An 18,184-nucleotide genomic window follows, 5' to 3' on the forward strand; every position below is an offset into this window, starting at 1 on the left:
ACAGAAAATATAAAGGACAGTGTCAAACACATAATGCATATCACAAAGCATATAAGTAAAAAAGACTTCAAATGATATGATGGAAGATGTGGAAGAAACTTTGGCAGAGAAGTAAGTAGAAACCACCAACTAAGACCTGGAAGAGAAGGCAAAACAAAGCATCGTCCTCTCCTTTGGTTGTCCTGGGTCAATCCAAGGTCAAGAGATTTACCCACTTCAGTGCACTGCCCTATCACACATCCTGCAGTTCTATCAAAATTAGAGTCTTAATGTTAATATTTAATTAAGTTTAATCTTTTTTTCTGCTACTGCTAAGTTACTTCAGTCATGTCCGACTCTGTACAACCCCATAGATGGCAGCCCACCAGGCTTCCCCATCCCTGGGATTCTCCAGGCAAGAACACTGGAGTGGGTTGCCATTTCCTTCTCCAATGTGTGAAAGTGAAGTCGCTCAGTCAGCAACCCCATGGACTACAGCCTTCCAGGCTCCTCCATCCATGGGATTTTCCAGGCAAGAGTACTGGAGTAGGGTGCCATTGCCTTCTCCAAATCTTTTTTTCTAGAACTTTATTTGCATGATCTACTGTACAACATAGTATACTATACAGTGTTTATGTGTTTACTGTATAAGAGTACTGCATATATGTATTGTTTGTGTATGTTGGAGTGAAAAGAGTAAAAGCAGTACAGTAACAACAGAATATACAAAAATGATGTCATTGAAGTATTTTTAATACAATGAAATATTGGATGTAACTTCTCAGAAACATTTATTAAATAAGGTGTTCTAAAACAGAAAAAAAAAAAATTCCATAGAGGATTATGTATTGATCGGTTGACGAAAATGTGAACAGATGCTCACAGGCACCTAAATCTGTATTGCCACTAGATGCAATGGTTCAGTATTCACTAATTCAGTGTTTATGGTGAACTTATAGAGGAGAAATATCAATAACCTCAGAAATGCAGATGACACCACCCTTATGGCAGAAAGTGAAGAGGAACTAAAAAGCCTCTTGATGAAAGTGAAAGAGGAGAGTGAAAAAGTTGGCTTAAAGCTCAACATTCAGAAAACGAAGATCATGGCATCTGGTCCCATCACTTCATGGGAAATAGATGGGGAAACAGTGGAAACAGTATCAGAATTTATTTTTCTGGGCTCCAAAATCACGGCAGATGGTGATTGCAGCCACGAAATTAAAAGACGCTTACTCCTTGGAAGGAAAGTTATGACCAACCTAGATAGCATATTAAAAAGCAGAGACATTACTTTGCCAACAAATGTCCGTCTAGTCAAGGCTATGGTTTTTCTAGTAGTCATGTATGGATGTGAGATTTGGACTGTGAAGAAAGCTGTGCACCGAAGAATTGATGCTTTTGAACTGTGGTGTTGAAGAAGTCCATTCTGAAGGAGATCAGCCCTGGGATTTCTTTGGAAGGAATGATGCTAAAGCTGAAACTCCAGTACTTTGGCCACCTCATGTGAAGAGTTGACTCATTGGAAAAGACTCTGATGCTGGGAGGGATTGGGGGCAGGAGGAGAAGGGGACGACAGAGGATGAGATGGCTGGATGGCATCACGGACTCGATGGACGTGAGTTTGAATGAACTCCGGGAGTTGGTGATGGGACAGGGAGGCCTGGCGTGCTGCAATTCATGGGGTCGCACAGAGTCGGACACGACTGACCGACTGAACTGAACTGAACTATAGACTATAACTACCGTGAATAACAAGAACTGATTGCATATGATGTATGTATATGTATTTCAAGACTCAGGCCTTATGCTCAATGGTAGACATGACATTGACATGTTACATGTCAATGTTTTGTAACAAATAACTTTCAATAAACGTTAGCAGAGCTAACATCCCAATGGTCCAACTCTCCTGACTGTGAATATAAAAAAATACATAAAGGGGATGAGGCCTTAGATCTCTCCCCTTTCAGCCCCTCCCCTGCCGCTATACAAATGACAAATTGTCATAAGCTCGGCAGGGAGATTGAAAAAAAGACACACATGCATTTCTCTTTCCTCTCTTCTACATCTCGTTAAATGCTCTTGAGATGGATTTATAATAAACATAGGAAGAACTGTTACTGACATTTTCCCCAAATGCATGACAACCACTGAGTCTCCCTTATGGATTCTCAGATGTAGTGTAAAGCTGTAGCCAGTGTCAATTTCTAGTATGACCCTTCAGATGACCTGCCATAGAAAGCTTTCACAGAGATGATAATTAGTGTTTCTCTTCTGACACTGAGTAAGATATTTCTCTGGCCAAAAGACCCCTGAATAGTTATATTCAAAAGGAAAGGTACTTCACCTGTATGAGTTCACCTAAATTGCCTGAAGTGAGCAAACTTGTACAAGGCCTTCCTCCATCTTCTAAACTCTGGTGTGAATCTTTTGATGGTGAGTGAAGGATGAACTGTGGCTGAAGGCCTTTCCACATTCACCACATTCAAAGGGTTTCTCTCCAGTGTGAGTTCTCACATGTTGAGTTAAGGCAAAGTTGTCACAAAAGGCCTTCTCGCGTTCTTTGCACTCATAGGGCTTTTCTCCAGTGTGGATCCTATTATGCCGAACAAAATTTGCAGACTGGGTGAAGGCCTTTCCACATTCTCTGCATACATAAGGCTTTTCCCCGGTGTGAATCCTCATGTGTCGAGTAAAGGAAGAGCTATAGTAAAAGGCTTTTGTACATTCTTTACACTCCAAAGGTTTTTTCCCACTATGGGTCCTATTGTGTCTGATAAAAATATAATGGTGTGTAAAGGCCTTTCCACATTCACTGCATTCATAGGGTCTCTCACCAGTGTGAATCCTCACGTGTTGAATTAAGGAAGAGCTGTCACAAAATGCTTTCCCACATTCTTTGCACTCAAAGGGCTTCTCTCCAGTATGTGCCCTCTTATGCCGGATGAAAGTAGATCTATGAGTAAAGGCTTTTCCACACTCACTGCACTCATAGGGTTTCTCTCCAGTGTGAATCCTCATATGTTGAGTGAAGGATGAGTTGAGGCAGAAAGCTTTTCCACATTCTTTGCACAAAAAGGGTTTTTCTCCCGTGTGGGTCATATTATGCTGGATAAAAGTGGACTGGCGAGTGAAGGCCTTTCCACATTTGCTGCACTCATAGAGTTTCTTTCCAGTGTGAATCCTCATGTGTTGAGTAAAGGAGGAGCTGTAGTAAAAGGCTTTCCCACATTCCTTGCACAAAAAGGGCTTTTCTCTAGTGTGAGTCATATTATGCTGGGTGAAAGAGGAGCGATGGGTGAAAGCTTTACCACATTCTTTGCACTCATAGGGTTTATCTCCACTATGAATACGCTGGTGCTCTGTGAGGTAAGACCTGCGTTTGAAGGCCTTCCCACACTCAATACACTTGTACGGCTTTTCCCCAGTATGAAACCTCATATGTCGAATGAAGTCTGCCATATAACGAGAGGCTTTCCCACATTCACTGCATTCATAAGGCTTCACTCCAGCGTGAATCTGTTGATGCCGAGTAAGGGCCCAATTCTTGCTAAAATCTTTTCCACATTCCTTGCACTTATAGAGGTTATTCCTTGCATCAACAACCAGGTCTCTTCCTGGTTCTTGGGAATCACATTCATGCAGAGCATCTTGTATACTGACTTGCTCCTGTAAAATCCCTAAACAAAGACTATCACCTGTCTCAAAGTCATCATGTTTATGGCTCAACTTCCTCAGGCATGTCTCCTTGTAGGGGTCTGCTCCTGGCCTCCAGTTCCCTTCTTGCATTTCTGACAGTTTTTCCTGATACCTTGCTTGCCCCAGCCAGGAATCCCTTGAGGTGCCATGTGTCACTTGTTCCTCAAAAGGGGCTTCCTCAGTGAGGGCCAGCTGAGAAGCAGTAAGCTCTGTGGTCTTGGGGTTTGCTTTTTCACCTGAAGGAAATCCAATATGACAAAAGTGCCTATTAGTGATGTCAACACAGAACAAAATAAGTGACCACTTTAGTGGAAGAATGAAGATGAAAATAAAGCTTCTACCATCTACAGCATTTTTACATCTCTTAAACCCTAGTTTAAAATCTCTTTCTTTACTAATCCTTGGGCTCTTGACATCTTTAAAAGGTAACCCAAGGAGAAAAGCGGCAGCAGGGAACAGAAAATCTGTAGTGGAGACTCCACCTCACTGTCCAGAGTGGGGAAGGGTGGGCAGAATAATGATAATGACTGTGTTCCAATATCTCATGCTGCTATAACAGCACAGAGAAGGTGAACCTAACTTGGCCCAGATGGCAGACAGAAAGAGGTCAGTGGAGGCTACAAGGACAAGGTGCTACATAAGTTTATTTCCAAAGGTGAGTAGGAATTCCCTGACAGAGGAATTAGGAGAAAAACTGTATTAGACAACTGAAAGTTCAAAGGGTCAGGGCCTTAAGAGAATGCTGAATGCCAGGCAAAAAGAAAAGAATGACAGGATGGTGGAGAGGGAGGCAGAAACAGAGGAGAAACAAAATCTTAGGATTCTGGACTGTGCAGAAGTTGTGGGGAGTCAGAGATAAGCAATTGGGTGGACATATTCAGTCTACTATACCTGAGTAAAGACTCAGTGAACAGACTGAAATGGATAACATTTAGATAACTAGAAAACATATCACATCAATAAAGATTTATTTGAAAAGAGATTCATAATATAAAGTTTCCAATTTCACTCAAATTCATTATAAATTTAATACAACTTGGGATAAATCCCAATAGGGTTTTTCATGGTTACGGGCAAGCTGATTGTGGAATTTATATAAAAGAACAGAGACCAGGATATCTCTGAAGAAGAATAAAGCAAAAGGACTTGCTCTTTGAGGAATCAGGATGATAATGAAATCATATATAACAAAGTAGTGTGATGCAGCCTAGATATAACATAAGCTGTCAAAGTGTCAAAGGTAAAAACAGAGTTAGGAGCTCTGAAATGTGTTTTTGGAATTTGCTCAACACATGAGGATTCACACAATTTTGATATATGACAGAAGTAGCAGAGAGGCTAGTGGGAATAAGAAAAGACTATTTAATAAATGGATGTAGAAAAATCATTTGCCACAATGAAGGAAAATGAAGTTGTATTTCTACCTTGCACAAAGCAAAAAATTAATTCCAGATTGATTAAGACTTATTGTCAGAAGCTAAAGATTAAAAACATTTAGTAAATAGTGACAATGACTATCTTTTAGATCTTGGGGAAAAGGAAGAATTCAAAAACAAGATACAGAAGCATTCACTATAAAAGACCAATCAACATGACTAATGTTTTAAAAGTCAATCCAAGAAAAATGGCTATGTTAACATCAGACCTACATTAACACCAGATAACATAGATGACAGAACAAAGAAAATGGGACCAAAAGGGACATTATATAATGACAAAAAGATCAAGCCACCAGGAAGACATAATAACCCTAAATCTGTATGTACCAAATATCAGAGCCTCAAAACATACAAACTAAAAACTGAGCTGAAAGGAGAAATACCCAAAATTACAATTACAGCTGAAGACTTCAACACTTCACACCCAAAATGAAAACTGAACCATGCTATGAACTGACATTTCACAGAAGCTATGTATTGACTAATCAACATATGAAGAGGTACTCATGGGCAAATTAAGACCACAACGAGAGACTATTTTATATTCATCTGATTGAAAACACCTTTCAAGTGTTGGAGATCCATGGAATTGTTCATACAGAGGAAGTGAAGTGTAAGTGGGTATAAATAATCATGTTAGAACACAACAGGGCATCATCTAGTAAAGTTCTCCTTTTGTTTAATTTATAATTCCCAAATTCCAGTCCTAGGCATATTCTAAGAGAAATTCCTACACTTGTTTGTGAGAATACACACATGTGAATTTTCATGGCTCCACTGTGTATGGGTACAAAAAATAAGAAACAAGAAAATTTCCATGAAAATGGATGAATACATGGTGTTATATAAACGACTATTGGAGAAAAAAAATGAGTGAACTATAGCTGTGTGCATGCTCAGTTACTAAGCTGTGTCTTGCCTCTTTGCAACACCATGGACCGTAGCCCGCCCGGCTCTTCTGTCCGTGGGATTTCCCAGCTAAGAATACTGGAGTGGATTGCCGTTTCCTTCTCCAGAGGATCTTCCTGACCCAGGCAAGGGATCTTCCAAACCTGTGTCTCCTGCACTGGCAAGCAGGTTCTTTACTGCTGAGCCATCAGGGAAACCGAACTATAGTTACATGCATCATGAATCTCAGTAATGTACTATTGAAAGAAAAGTACAAATCCTATAAGATAACATAAACAGATACTTTTATAATGTTCAAATAAAAAAGCAAAATATACACAGGAGTACAATGAAACAATTTTTTTTGAGAATGTCAGTTTTTCATGGCATTATAAAAATGATATGTATGTATCTTAAACTTATTTTTTAGCAATTTTTAATTGTGGTAAAATAAACATAACATAAAATGTACCATTTTGAGATGAAACAATCTTAAAAAGTAATGGATAGAATAATTAGATGAAGTAGATAAATTCCTTAAAAGACTCAAATTACCAAAACTGACACAAGAAAAAACAGACTATCTGAACAGCTCTTTATTTATTCAAAAGACAAATTCTGTGATGGACTGAATTTTTGTGTTCCCCAAAATTCATGTATTGAAGCCCTAACTGCCAATGTATTTGGAGGTAGGGCCTGGCCTTTACAGAAATAATTAAGGTTAAGTGAGGTCAAAAAAGTAGGGACCTGAGAGGATCAGATCCTTATAAGAGACACCAAAGACTTCTCCCTCTCTTCCCCACCATCACACACCACACTAAGGAAAGGCTGTGGTCCCTGTCTTCGTATACGAACACTAATCCCATCATGAGTGCTCCATTCTCATGACCTCATCTAAACCCAATCACCACCCAAAGGGCCAGGATCATCACACTGGGGCACTAGGGATTCAACATACGGATTTTGGGAGGACACAGGTGTTTAGTTCATAACAAGGTGACATGAGAAAAAGCACATGGCAAATGTTCTGTAAATTGTAGACCACTATCTCTTATCATTATTATAGTTGCTACATTGGTTAATCAGAATGTCAGCAATAACCTGTGAGAACATTTTTTTAGTACTCCAGTGCTGAGAAATACCACTACTGGGCCTCAAAGAGTAAAGAGGCAGATACCAATCGCTCACAAGAATGTGAAGCAATGAGGGATCTTACATATAGCTGGTGGGAATGTGACATGGTGCAGTCACTCTGAAACTGACTGGTAGTTTCTTTTAAAGCTAATCATATAACTACACCATGATCCAGCCAGTCTACTCATATGTATACTCCCAACAGAAATGTGTGCTTATAGGCAACAAAAAATATGGCTAAGAATATTCATAGCAGCATTCTCCATAATATTCTGAAAAGTCAAATGTCCATCAACAGGAACACAGGTTATGTGTAATCTATTAATTCACTGAGCTATTGCACAGTGAGAAACTAACTCCAAATAAAAGCAACCACATGGATAAATTCCAGAGCCATGATTATCAAAAGAAGACAGGCAGGGCCATATTGTGCACTGTGGGGTTCCATTTATAAACCTTCAAAACTAATCTATGGGACTTCCTTGGTGGTCTGTAGCTAAGACTCCAAGCTTGCAATGCACGGGGCCTGGGTTCAACACCTGGTCAGGGGACTAGACCCCCTATGCTGCAACTAAGAGTTTGCATGGCATAACTAAAAGAGTCCACATACCGCAACTAAGACCTGGTGCAGCCAAATAAATAAATAAATGAATATTTTTTAAAAAAAACCTAAATCTATGGTGACAGAGTCTAAATACTGGTTAATTTTGTAGAAGGGGATATTAACAAGGAGGGAAGCACAAAAAGCCTGAGAGGTGCTGGAAATACTGCAGTTCTTGACACTTGCAGTGGACACGCTGGTTTATATATATGTAAAATTTCATAATGATGGACCTTTAAGATTTATACATTCACTATGTATAAATTACACCTCAGTACAAAAATTCAAGGAAATATTGACTAGTAAAGGAGAGGTCTGTGTAAATGTCTCTTCTGAGAATGAGAAAAGTCCTCTAAAAAGCTTGGTTGTTCAGCTGAAATAGAGTCAACAACTTTTGGATGTTGTTGGAGAGCCAAGAGCATTTTTTTTTTTTTAATGTTTCCCACAATTGCAAGAAACTTCAGCATGTTTTTTCTATTGAGCAGAGAGAAGATGGAGATATAGAAGAGGGAGGAAATAAATGAAGCAGCATGTTCTCTGATGCAGTGGGCAGACTCCTGTATGGTTTCCCATAATCCCTTCCTCATGGTGTTCCCGAAGTTTTGATACCCTCTGCCTGAATCCTGGGCTTCCCAGGTGGCACTAGTGGTAATGAACCCGCCTACCAATACAGAAGACATAAGAAACATGGATTCAGTCCTGAGTCAGGAAGATCCCCTGGAGAAGGAAATGGCAACCTGCTCCAATATTTTTGCCTGGAAAATCCCATGGACAGAGGGGCCTGGTGGGCTATAATCCATGGGGTCACAAAGAGCTGGACACAACTGAAGTAACTTAGCACGCACGCATGCTGAATCCTAGCAAAATTTACTTCTAAAGACTAGAATATAACAAAGGCAGTAGAATGTAAGATGTAACAGATAAAGTATATGTGTGGAACCTCTCTTGCTGGAATCTCTTACAAAATTACTTGATCGGAAGAAGTAAGCTGATGTGTTGTAAACTGTCTACAACTACAGCTTTGCAGGGTATCAAGCTAAGCTGTGCCTAGATTTCTGATCCACAGATGAGATAATAAGTGAGTGATATTTTAATATTAAATGAGTGATTTTTACTCACTCATTGCGATCTGGCAATAGATAACTAAGACACCTGAGAAGGTAGGTGAAGGTATGACCTAGACTCTGCTAGGGGGATTACCCATGGCCAGGGATGAGAACTCTTCTGTAGAGGTGAGAAGGAAGCTGCAGGGATAAGTCAGTAAGGATTAAAAAGCAAGAAAAACAAGGGAACCGCCTTTATTTTCTGAATGAACTGGGTCATATGTTGAGATCTCAATGACTGGGGAGGTGGTGATGTTTGGAATAAGGTAAAAGTGGACAGGGGAGTGGATGTGAGACATAGAGCTGATCATGGGGGGCCTATGTTAGCATCATGAGGCAAAAGATGATTGCAGCCTGGGCTAGGGTGATAATGATGGAACTCATGGAACTGGTGGAGGTGACAGATTCAGGAGAAACATATGATGAAATATGATCAAGATTCAGGAATGGCTGCCTCATGGGCATGATGAAGATTGAGGTGTTGTTCAAGTTTGTTTTTGGTTTTCTCAACTTCTTGAACAGCAAGACCATTGACTGAAATGGAGAGATGAGAGGAGTGGGCAAGATCTTGAGATCCTTCTTAGGCATGATGAGTATGAAGTGCCTTTGAAACCTCCAAGTGAAGATGTAGAACTGCAGAAAGGGGTGAAGATTTGAGACAGACTCAGTGGACTGAGGAGGGGCTGGCCAGAGATACTCACTGGCTGGCTGAGCAACCTGAGGGGAGCGATCACAAATCTACATTGGTGCTAGCCACACATTTGATGTGGGGCTGACAAAGGCAAACACCCTCTTAAGATTTTACAAGACAGGCGAGCAAGAGGATGACAAGGCTAGGGACTGCTTCTGAATATCTCATTTACAAATGGAAGCATGGATGCCTGCAGGGATGTACAGTACAGATAAATGATTGAATAGAGGTGAAAAAGAGTGAGATGCAAATTAGAGTTGGAGATAGTAATCTGCAGAAAAATAAATGACTCTTTTCTGAATCCAGAAGGTAGTTTGAGATACCATTAGTCACTATTCATTATGAGTAATAATACATGAATATTGTTAAGTCACTTACTTTGGGTCAGGCAATGGAAGGTGAATGGAAGTGACTATGTGAGCAAGTGGGTATGACTACTCCCCTTCTCTCCTATTCCTTTTGGCCAGTTGGATGATGTCAGGGCAATCTTACAGCCACATACTGACAACAGAATACCCCTGGTCCCTAAATAGATATGTGGTACAGAATTTGCCTACAGACTCACATTATGTGTGTATGTGCTCAGTCGCTCAATCATGTCTGACTCTTTGCAACCCTATGAACTATACTCCACCAGGCTCTTCTGCCCATGGAATTTTCCAGGCAAGAATACTGGAACAGGCTGTCATTTCCTACTCCAGGGGATCTTCCCAACCTGGGGATCAAACCCACATCTCATGTGTCTTCTGCATTGGCACACAGATTCTTTACAACTGTGTCACTTGGGAATCCTGACCACATTACGCTATGCTATGCTATGCTAAGTCACTTCAGTCGTATCCGACTCTGTGTGACCCATAGATGGCAGCCACCAGGCTCCCCCGTCCCTGGGATTCTCCAGGCAAGAACACTGGAGTGGGTTGCCATTTCCTTCTCCAATGCATGAAGGTGAAAAGTGAAAGCATAATAATTTTTAGAAATATGATATTTAATATTTAGTACCTCACCTGATGCTTCATCGACTAAAGATATCTGGGTAGGAGTTTCAATTTCAATTGATAACTATTAAAATAAGACATCAGGTATATATCATATTGTACACAGTCTTTCATGACTTTATATGCCTTTGCCATCTAAACACAGAAAGGGAACCAAGAGATATTACAGACTCTCAGTGGAACAATTTCTGATTTCACTATAAAAACAGTTTTACAGCTTGAAAACATGATAAAGTTAAAATTACACCTTTATTGAGGTTGATGTGGCAATATGTATATATTGGATGCCTTACAAACCTGTACATCCTCTGACACAGCATTTCTACTATGAATTCAATTTCCCCCCTTCACCTCCCCAACCCTCCCATTCCCATTGAACTTAAGTCTTTGTACAACATGTAGTCACATGTTCTTTGTATTTAGATTTTCTGCTGTAGAACACAGTCTGCCGTCAGTCTGTGATGTGTTGGCCTAATTCACAGATTCAAGAAGCTATCCGCACACTTCACAGAATGGCAACCAGCACAGAGAGGCGTTCAGTAAGTCATTGATGAAGGAAGATAATTTCTCATCTTTTCAGTCCACTGATGTCATAACACCTACAGTGAGCTTCAGGTGTGAAAATAACCTTACATTTTTGGATTAAACACACAGTATTCATGATGTACTATTTCTTTTAATACTGTTAGATTTAGTATTAGGATGTGCTTATATAGAAATGCCCTTTTTTCCCCATGTATTATCGTTATCCATTTGACAGTGAGGTTGAGCAGCTTATCTTTTTATTCTCTCCTACAGTAGGGATTATTTGTTCTTTGAATATTTGGCAAAAGGCAAGATAAAACCATCTGGGCCTGAGGCTTTTTTTGAAGAAGAGATCTTTGAAAACTGCTTTAATGTCTTTGATGGCTACTTCTTTATTCAAGTTGTCTACTTTTCTTGCCCCAATTTGGGATTTTCCTACTTTTCTAGGTATTTATCCACTCTAGCTAAATTATCAAATATACTATATTAATTTTTAAAACACAGCACTGCTGTTCATTAAGTTATTTTCCTTTATATCATTTTTTATTTTTATATGCATCTTTGTTTTTTCAGTCTTGGCAAAAGTTTATTTCTCTACAGTCCAGCTTTTACTTTTATTCATCTTTCTTTTTATTTTCTGTGGTAGTTTATTTTCTATTAGGTAGGGTAGAACCCAGGCAGGGACAAAGTGGCTTGTGTGGTCTGAGAAAATGGGAGTGAGTGGTCCTGGTTTTTACTGTGGTGACAGGGTGGGCCTGGGATTGCATCTTGGAATGCCATGTAGGTGCCAAGGAAGGTGTAGACTTTTTTAAAAATCAGTTTGCCCACAGGTAGGGCAGAAAGGAAAGGTGGACATGGGAGCTGAAAGTTGCCAACAGTCAGACATCAAACAGACTCTTGTTCAGAACTCTCTGCTGCTGCTAAGTCGCTTCAGTCGTGTCCGACTCTGTGCGATCCCATAGACAGCAGCCCACCAGGCTCCCCTGTCCCTGCGATTCTCCAGGCAAGAATACATTATACCATGGCACAAATGAGAAAAACAAGTTTTGCTGAGCCACCAAGATTTTGGAGTTTATCTCTTACAGCAGGCAGCATCCACTTAGCCTAACTTGTATGTCAAAGGCACAGGAAGATCATGCAACTTCCCCAGGGTCCTGATGCTTCTGAATGGCCAAGTATAGAGCCTGTCTCTTACTCAGGATAGCACATTTCAACCCCAGTAAAGGCAAAGAGTGTGATGGGATTGGGAAGACAGAGGAAACACAGTTAAAAGGACTCCATGATCACCCAAGACCCCCAGAAATCCACAGAAAGAAACTGCCCATGGAAAGGAGCACTGCCCACTCAATGGGGCTGACTGGCAGAATGCCAGTCACTCCCCAGCAGTCTGCCAGCTGCCATGCCACTCACCTGTACAGGTGTTTCTGGAGAGGCCTCTCTTTACTGTCCACAGTTCTGGCCCATACTCCAGTAGGTGAATCAGCTCTGCTTTGGGAACAGGATGCCCTGTACATGGAGAAATAAATGGGGCATGGGTATACAGGTAGAGACAAAAGGGAAAATCTCACGTATACAGGAGTGAACACCTTGAACATACCACTATGAAACCCCAAAGGGGACACCTCCTTCCAGAAGTCTTTCCCTAATTAAATTAGCAAGATTCAACCTTCCCATGCTTCAGAACTACTTAGACACACCTGGTTCTAAACACAGAACAAATTAAACCAAATCTCTGGGCATAAAGACAGTACTGGTTGTTTTCAAACCTCACCAGGTGATTCTGGTGCCCAAGGATGGCTGAAAACACTAGACTAAATCAACTGATAGTCAGTTGTCTGAGGAAGGCCATGACCTAAAACTGCTACCCATTCTGAAGAAAAATCCAGTTTGGGAAGATAGGGCTGAATGTGGGGACTTGCAACCCTATTTGTTGCTACACCATCCTGTGGCCACTTCAGGGATGCTGGCCCGATGACCTGGACCAAAGAGAGAAAGCAGACAAACAGAGAATTGGATTGGGAGGTACGAACCCAGGAGCCAGCACCACCACAGGGCTTCTCATTAGGTGAAGTAATAAACTTTTTTCAGGGTGAAACTTGTATGATATGGTTTTCTGGCACATTACAGCCAAATATATTTTGCCAAATGTGAAGGTTTAAAGATAGGAGGATTCTGAAGAGAAGTCAATGACTTAGGCAGCAGGACCACAGAAACTCTGATTAGAAAATCCTGTACTGCAAGCCAGAGTGCACCCAGCTGTCACTTAGCAAATGTTCACTGAGGTCTGCTCTATATCTGGCACCAAGGTCAGTGAGGAGGCAGGGGAAAAGGTGAACCAGATCTTCTTTGTCTCTGCTGGACCTGAGCTCCCTGCCCACTCAGGGAGTTGGCTTATGTTTGTCCCTCCACTTGGAATACTATTCCCCAGATGCCTCCTTTCAATTACTATTCACAATTGTCACAAAACACTGTAATTACTTCACAAGACTGATCTCCTGGGAGAGACTATATGGACACGAGGCAGGGAAAGCCCAGTTAGAGGTAACCATTTCTGGATAAAGTGGCCAACTAAGCTTTAGATGGAAGAACATTTGGGATTTATTATTTTGTATAATTTTATTGTACAATTTGTATATGATTATATTTATATGTAATTTGTATAATTTTGTATATTTATTATACATAACAAATACCTATATGACACTTTCTAAGTTCCCAGTTCTATTCTACACACTTTAAAGATATTAGTTCACTGGGGCTAAGTGAAAGGGTTACTACTAAAATGATAAAAATAATCATAAGGCGGTCAGACCAGAACAGGCTGAGGCTGGAGGGAGAAGCAAAGGCAGGTTCCTTAGGTCTTCTTAACTGATCATGCTCAGAGAGAGGGTGGAATGAAAGAGGCTCGGTACCACATGTGAGGTAAAGCCTTACCCAGTGAGACCAGGAGGCCACAAGTCTCCAGCATCACCTCCTGGTACAAGGTCCTCTGGGCCAGGTCTAGATGTCTCCATTCCTCCCCAGTGAAGGTTATGGCCACATCTTCAAATGATATCAATGCCTGCAAAGTCAAACAGAGATGGTGGGGTGACTGTATAGCTATTAAATTAGAGCCTACTGCTTGGTTAGTGACAGAAACTCAGAGAGACCCAAGGCCTGAATCCCTGAGTATCTCCTGAGAACCCAGCTCTGTGCTGGGTTTAAGAGGGAGGTAGATAGTGCTGTAGACGGAATACAAATAGTGTGAGAGAGAAAAGCCACCTATATGGGAATCCACTGGAGACTGATGCAAAACAAAAGTAATCTTGTGTGGACTGTGAGTCCGTTGCTGTAATCCAAGCAAGGTTAAGAGCAGTGGCAGCTGAGCCTCACTGGTCTGCCCTCTATGCCTGCACCTCAGGGCTTCAGATGCTGTGTTAAAGCAACTAAAAGTATCTAGGTCTGTACCTAGACTTCTTGGGATTTAAATCCAACCTTTTGAACCAAAACATGCTAATTTCTTCGAGCCTCAATTTCCACATCAATACAACAATAGTTCCAACTTCACCAGGTTCTTGCAGAGATTAAAGTGAAAATGTTCATAAAGCAAACAAGTGCAGTGCCCAGCACTTGTCAGTGCTTAATGTGTATTTGTGAGTTTCATTATTCGTCTCACAGCCCATAAGGTAAACACCATCACTGTCTCCATTTCACAATCAGCAAATGGGGGCTCAAAGTCAAGCTGCCCAGAGTAACATGTCTAATGAGAAAGGAAAAGATTTGAACCCAGGTCCCTGTGGTCCAGCCATGATAGGGGATTTAGATTTGATCTAGGTATCATGGCAGCTCCAGAAGGTAGAATCTTTCATTCATCAACCACTTACTGAACACTTGGTACAGGTCCTGCATTCTTCTAAGCCTGGGGACAGGAACTCCCACATACCTGACAAGGAACTAAATAAATAAGCAAGATAAAGTCATATGGCCTTAGGGGCTCCGAAATGAAGAAAAATAAGATGACTACAGAGATTACAGGAGACTTTAGATGGGGCAATCAGGAAAACCTCTCCGAGCAGATGTGGAATAAGGCTGGAATGAATTAGGGAGCAAGCCAGGAAAAATGGATAAACAAGCAAAGTTCTGAAGGTGATCAGAGCTTTGTCGACAGCAAACAAAGTGGTGTGCCGAAGAATAACTTAGGGCCTGTCCATGTGTTTACATCCCTTGAGACACAACATTCCTATGCACTGTCATTAATGAAAATTGTAATGGATTCACTTTTGAAATATAAGTAAATGTGTTGGGGAAATGGATACCGTCAGTGGCAAGCCAATGGACTTGTACCCAGATGGTACCTACAAAGAGAAATTCGGTGAGAGGCTTGTCTTCTGCTCTGTCCAGGGAACTTCTACTCCTATTAGCTGCTGATGCTGCTGCTGCTAAGTCACTTCAGTCGTGTCCGACTCTGTGTGACCCCATAGACGGCAGCCCACCAGGCTCCGCCGTCCCTGGGATTCTCCAGGCAAGAACACTGGAGTGGGTTGCCATTTCCTTCTCCAATGCATGAAAGTGAAAAGTGAAAGTGAAGTCGCTCAGTTCTGTCTGACTCTCAGCGACCCCAGGGACTGCAGCCTACCAGGCTCCTCCGTCCATGGGATTTTCCAGGCAGAAGTACTGGAGTGGGGTGCCATTGCCTTCTCCAATTAGAGGAGCAGCCAATTCCAGAAACACTGCTCCCACCCCACTTCTGCTCTCCAGGCTGTCTCCTCTGTCTCCCAGTTCACAGCTGCGCTGAGGCCGGAGGCAGGGATGTCTGAGGGTCAAACTCCACCTGGGGTAAGCCTGAGGTAACAGCAGGACCAGGAGAGTCCTTCCCCGGAAACAATATCCAGAGTGATGCTCTCTGGGTTGTGCTGAGCACTCAAGGACACATGTCACAAGCATATCCTCTCCAGTTCCTCCGACCAAGAGACAAAAGTTGTTAACACTTCAATTTTAGACCCGAGGGAATAGAGGCCAAGGGCCGTGAATCCATAAGCTTAGAGCCAATTATGGGTGCCTCTCTTTACAACACTTGGCCTGGATTCAGAACCCTGGGTTGGAACTGATGAGCACTGTCGTTCCCACACCCCATTCTCACCGAACCTCCAGATCCGAGCGTATTAAGACGGAAAGGTGGAGAGGCCCGGGATTCCCAATATCACAGAGTGGCACTATGCGGACCGCGACCCCAGCGCACTTGGGCACCCTCCACTCACCAGCGCCGGCGCCGCCATGGGACCCGTGGGCAGAGCGGGACGGCGGGAAGCGGTGACAAAAGCAGGTAGAGCGGGCTCAGCCGACCTGAGGCCAGCCCTGCACGGAAGTATCTGGGACCTGAATGTCCGCGGTGTGGAATGCGTATAAGGCCCAGGGAGCCGCCTCTGGGAGCTGTGGGGACGGAGGGCTCGGAGCTCGAATGCTCGGCTGACAACCCGTTCCAAGCGGGGTCACTGTTCACACAAAAGTGTGGTGGTGGGTTCTTGTCTCCTCACGGCTCTTTGCTCGGTACAGAAGACCTTTTTCCGTGGAGCGGTCAATGTTTAATGTTCCAGGGAAGGAAACCCATAAAGCTAGACAGACCGCTTGTAAACGACATCCTAATACTAGACCAAGAAGTCCCGCCCAAGCTGCCACCAGCGCCCGCCTCCGCTTTACGTCATTGGCTCAGCGCCCAAGGCCGTCATTGGAGACACTGCCTTCTGGGTAATGTAGTTTCTGACTTCATCCTGGTGAACCAAGGAGCTCACTTCCGGTTTTCTATGGAAACTGTGTTTTAAGGTTCCATGGCATCTGGTCCTATCACTTCATGGCAAATAGAAGGGGAAAGAGAGGAAGCAGTGACAGACTTTATTTTCTCGGGCTCCAAAATCACTGCGGGTGGTAACTGCAGCCATGAAATTAAATAACACTTGCTCCTTGAAAGAAAAATTAAGACAAACCTGCTGCTGCTGCTGCTGCTGCTGCTAAGTCACTTCAGTCGTGTCCGACTCTATGAGACCCCACAGAGAGCAATCCGCCAGGCTCCCCAGTCCTTGGGATTCTCCAGGCAAGAACACTGGAGTGGGTTGCCATTTCTTTCTCCAAAGCTGCTGCTGCTGCTGCTGCTAAGTCGCTTCAGTTGTGTCCGACTCTGTGCGACCCCATAGACAGCAGCCCAACCAGGCTTCCCCGTCCCTGGGATTCTCAAGGCAAGAACACTGGAGTGGGTTTCCATTTCCTTCTCCACTGCATGAAAGTGAAGAGTGAAAGTGAAGTCGCTCAGTCGTGTCCGACTCTTAGCGACCCCACGGACTGTAGCCTACCATGCTCCTCGGTCCATGGGATTTTCCAGGCAAGAATACTGGAGTTGGGTGCCATTTCCTTCTCCATCTCCAAATCTAGACAGCGTATATAAAAAGTAGAGATATCATTTTGCCAACAAAGGTCCCTATAGTCAAAGCTATGTTTTTTCCAGTAGTCATGTATGGGATGTGAGCATTGGACCATAAAGAAGGCCAAGCACCAAAGAATTGATGCTTTTGAACTGTGGTGTTGCCGAAGACTCTTGAGAGTCCTTTGGACTGCAAAGAGATCAAATCAACCCTGAATATTCATTGGAAGGACAGATGCTGAAGCTGAAGCTTCAGGACTTTGGCCACTGATGGGGAGAGCCAACTCATTGGAAAAGACCCTGATGCTAGGAAAGATTGAAGGCAGGAGGAGAAGGGGTTGACAGAGAACAAAATGGTGGGATGTCATCACCAACTCCACGGACATGAGTTTGAGCAAACTCTGGGAGATGGTGAAGGACAGGGAAGCCTGGCATGCTGCAATCCATGGGGTCACAAAGAGTCAGACATGACTGAGCCACTGAACAAGGTTCCAAAGGAGGGCACAGCCTCGCTTCCTCTTGAAGGCAAGGCACACTGATTTCCTTGGCCCTTCAGGCAATGCCCACCCCCCGTTAAAGGGCTCTGATACATGCCCTATTCCTTGACCTTATGCAATGTACTCCTGCCCAGCATTTCACCTCTCTGAGCCAGGATTTATGATGAAAAGTGAAGATTCCCCTAATCCGTGGTTTCCAATTCATAGACCACATCAGCATTACCTGGAATTTGTTACAT

The 18,184-nt window shown here is 42.7% G+C and overlaps 1 protein-coding gene across 3 annotated transcripts in view; it reads right to left on the bottom strand.

Moving 5' to 3' along the window:
- The window catches only part of ZNF599 (zinc finger protein 599), a 28,431-nt gene extending 11,750 nt beyond the window's left edge, over positions 1-16,681 (bottom strand). For 2 of the 3 annotated variants that reach the window (XR_009491153.1, XR_009491152.1), the window contains exons 1-4: positions 16,295-16,681; positions 13,992-14,118; positions 12,468-12,563; positions 2,327-3,914 (exon numbers count right to left, since the gene is read on the bottom strand). Coding sequence is in view for 1 of the 3 variants with exons in the window: in NM_001192360.1 (NP_001179289.1) it covers positions 2,389-3,914; positions 12,468-12,563; positions 13,992-14,118; positions 16,295-16,312 (1,767 nt within the window). In the remaining 2 variants the exon portion in view is untranslated. Of the gene's footprint in view, positions 1-2,326; positions 3,915-12,467; positions 12,564-13,991; positions 14,119-16,294 lie in introns of those variants that run through there. The other variant, NM_001192360.1, reaches the window with a different exon arrangement.
- Between the last annotated feature and the right edge of the window lie 1,503 nt (positions 16,682-18,184).

The sequence above is a fragment of the Bos taurus genome, chromosome 18 (assembly GCF_002263795.3).
Source record: "Bos taurus isolate L1 Dominette 01449 registration number 42190680 breed Hereford chromosome 18, ARS-UCD2.0, whole genome shotgun sequence".
NCBI lineage: Eukaryota > Metazoa > Chordata > Mammalia > Artiodactyla > Bovidae > Bos > Bos taurus.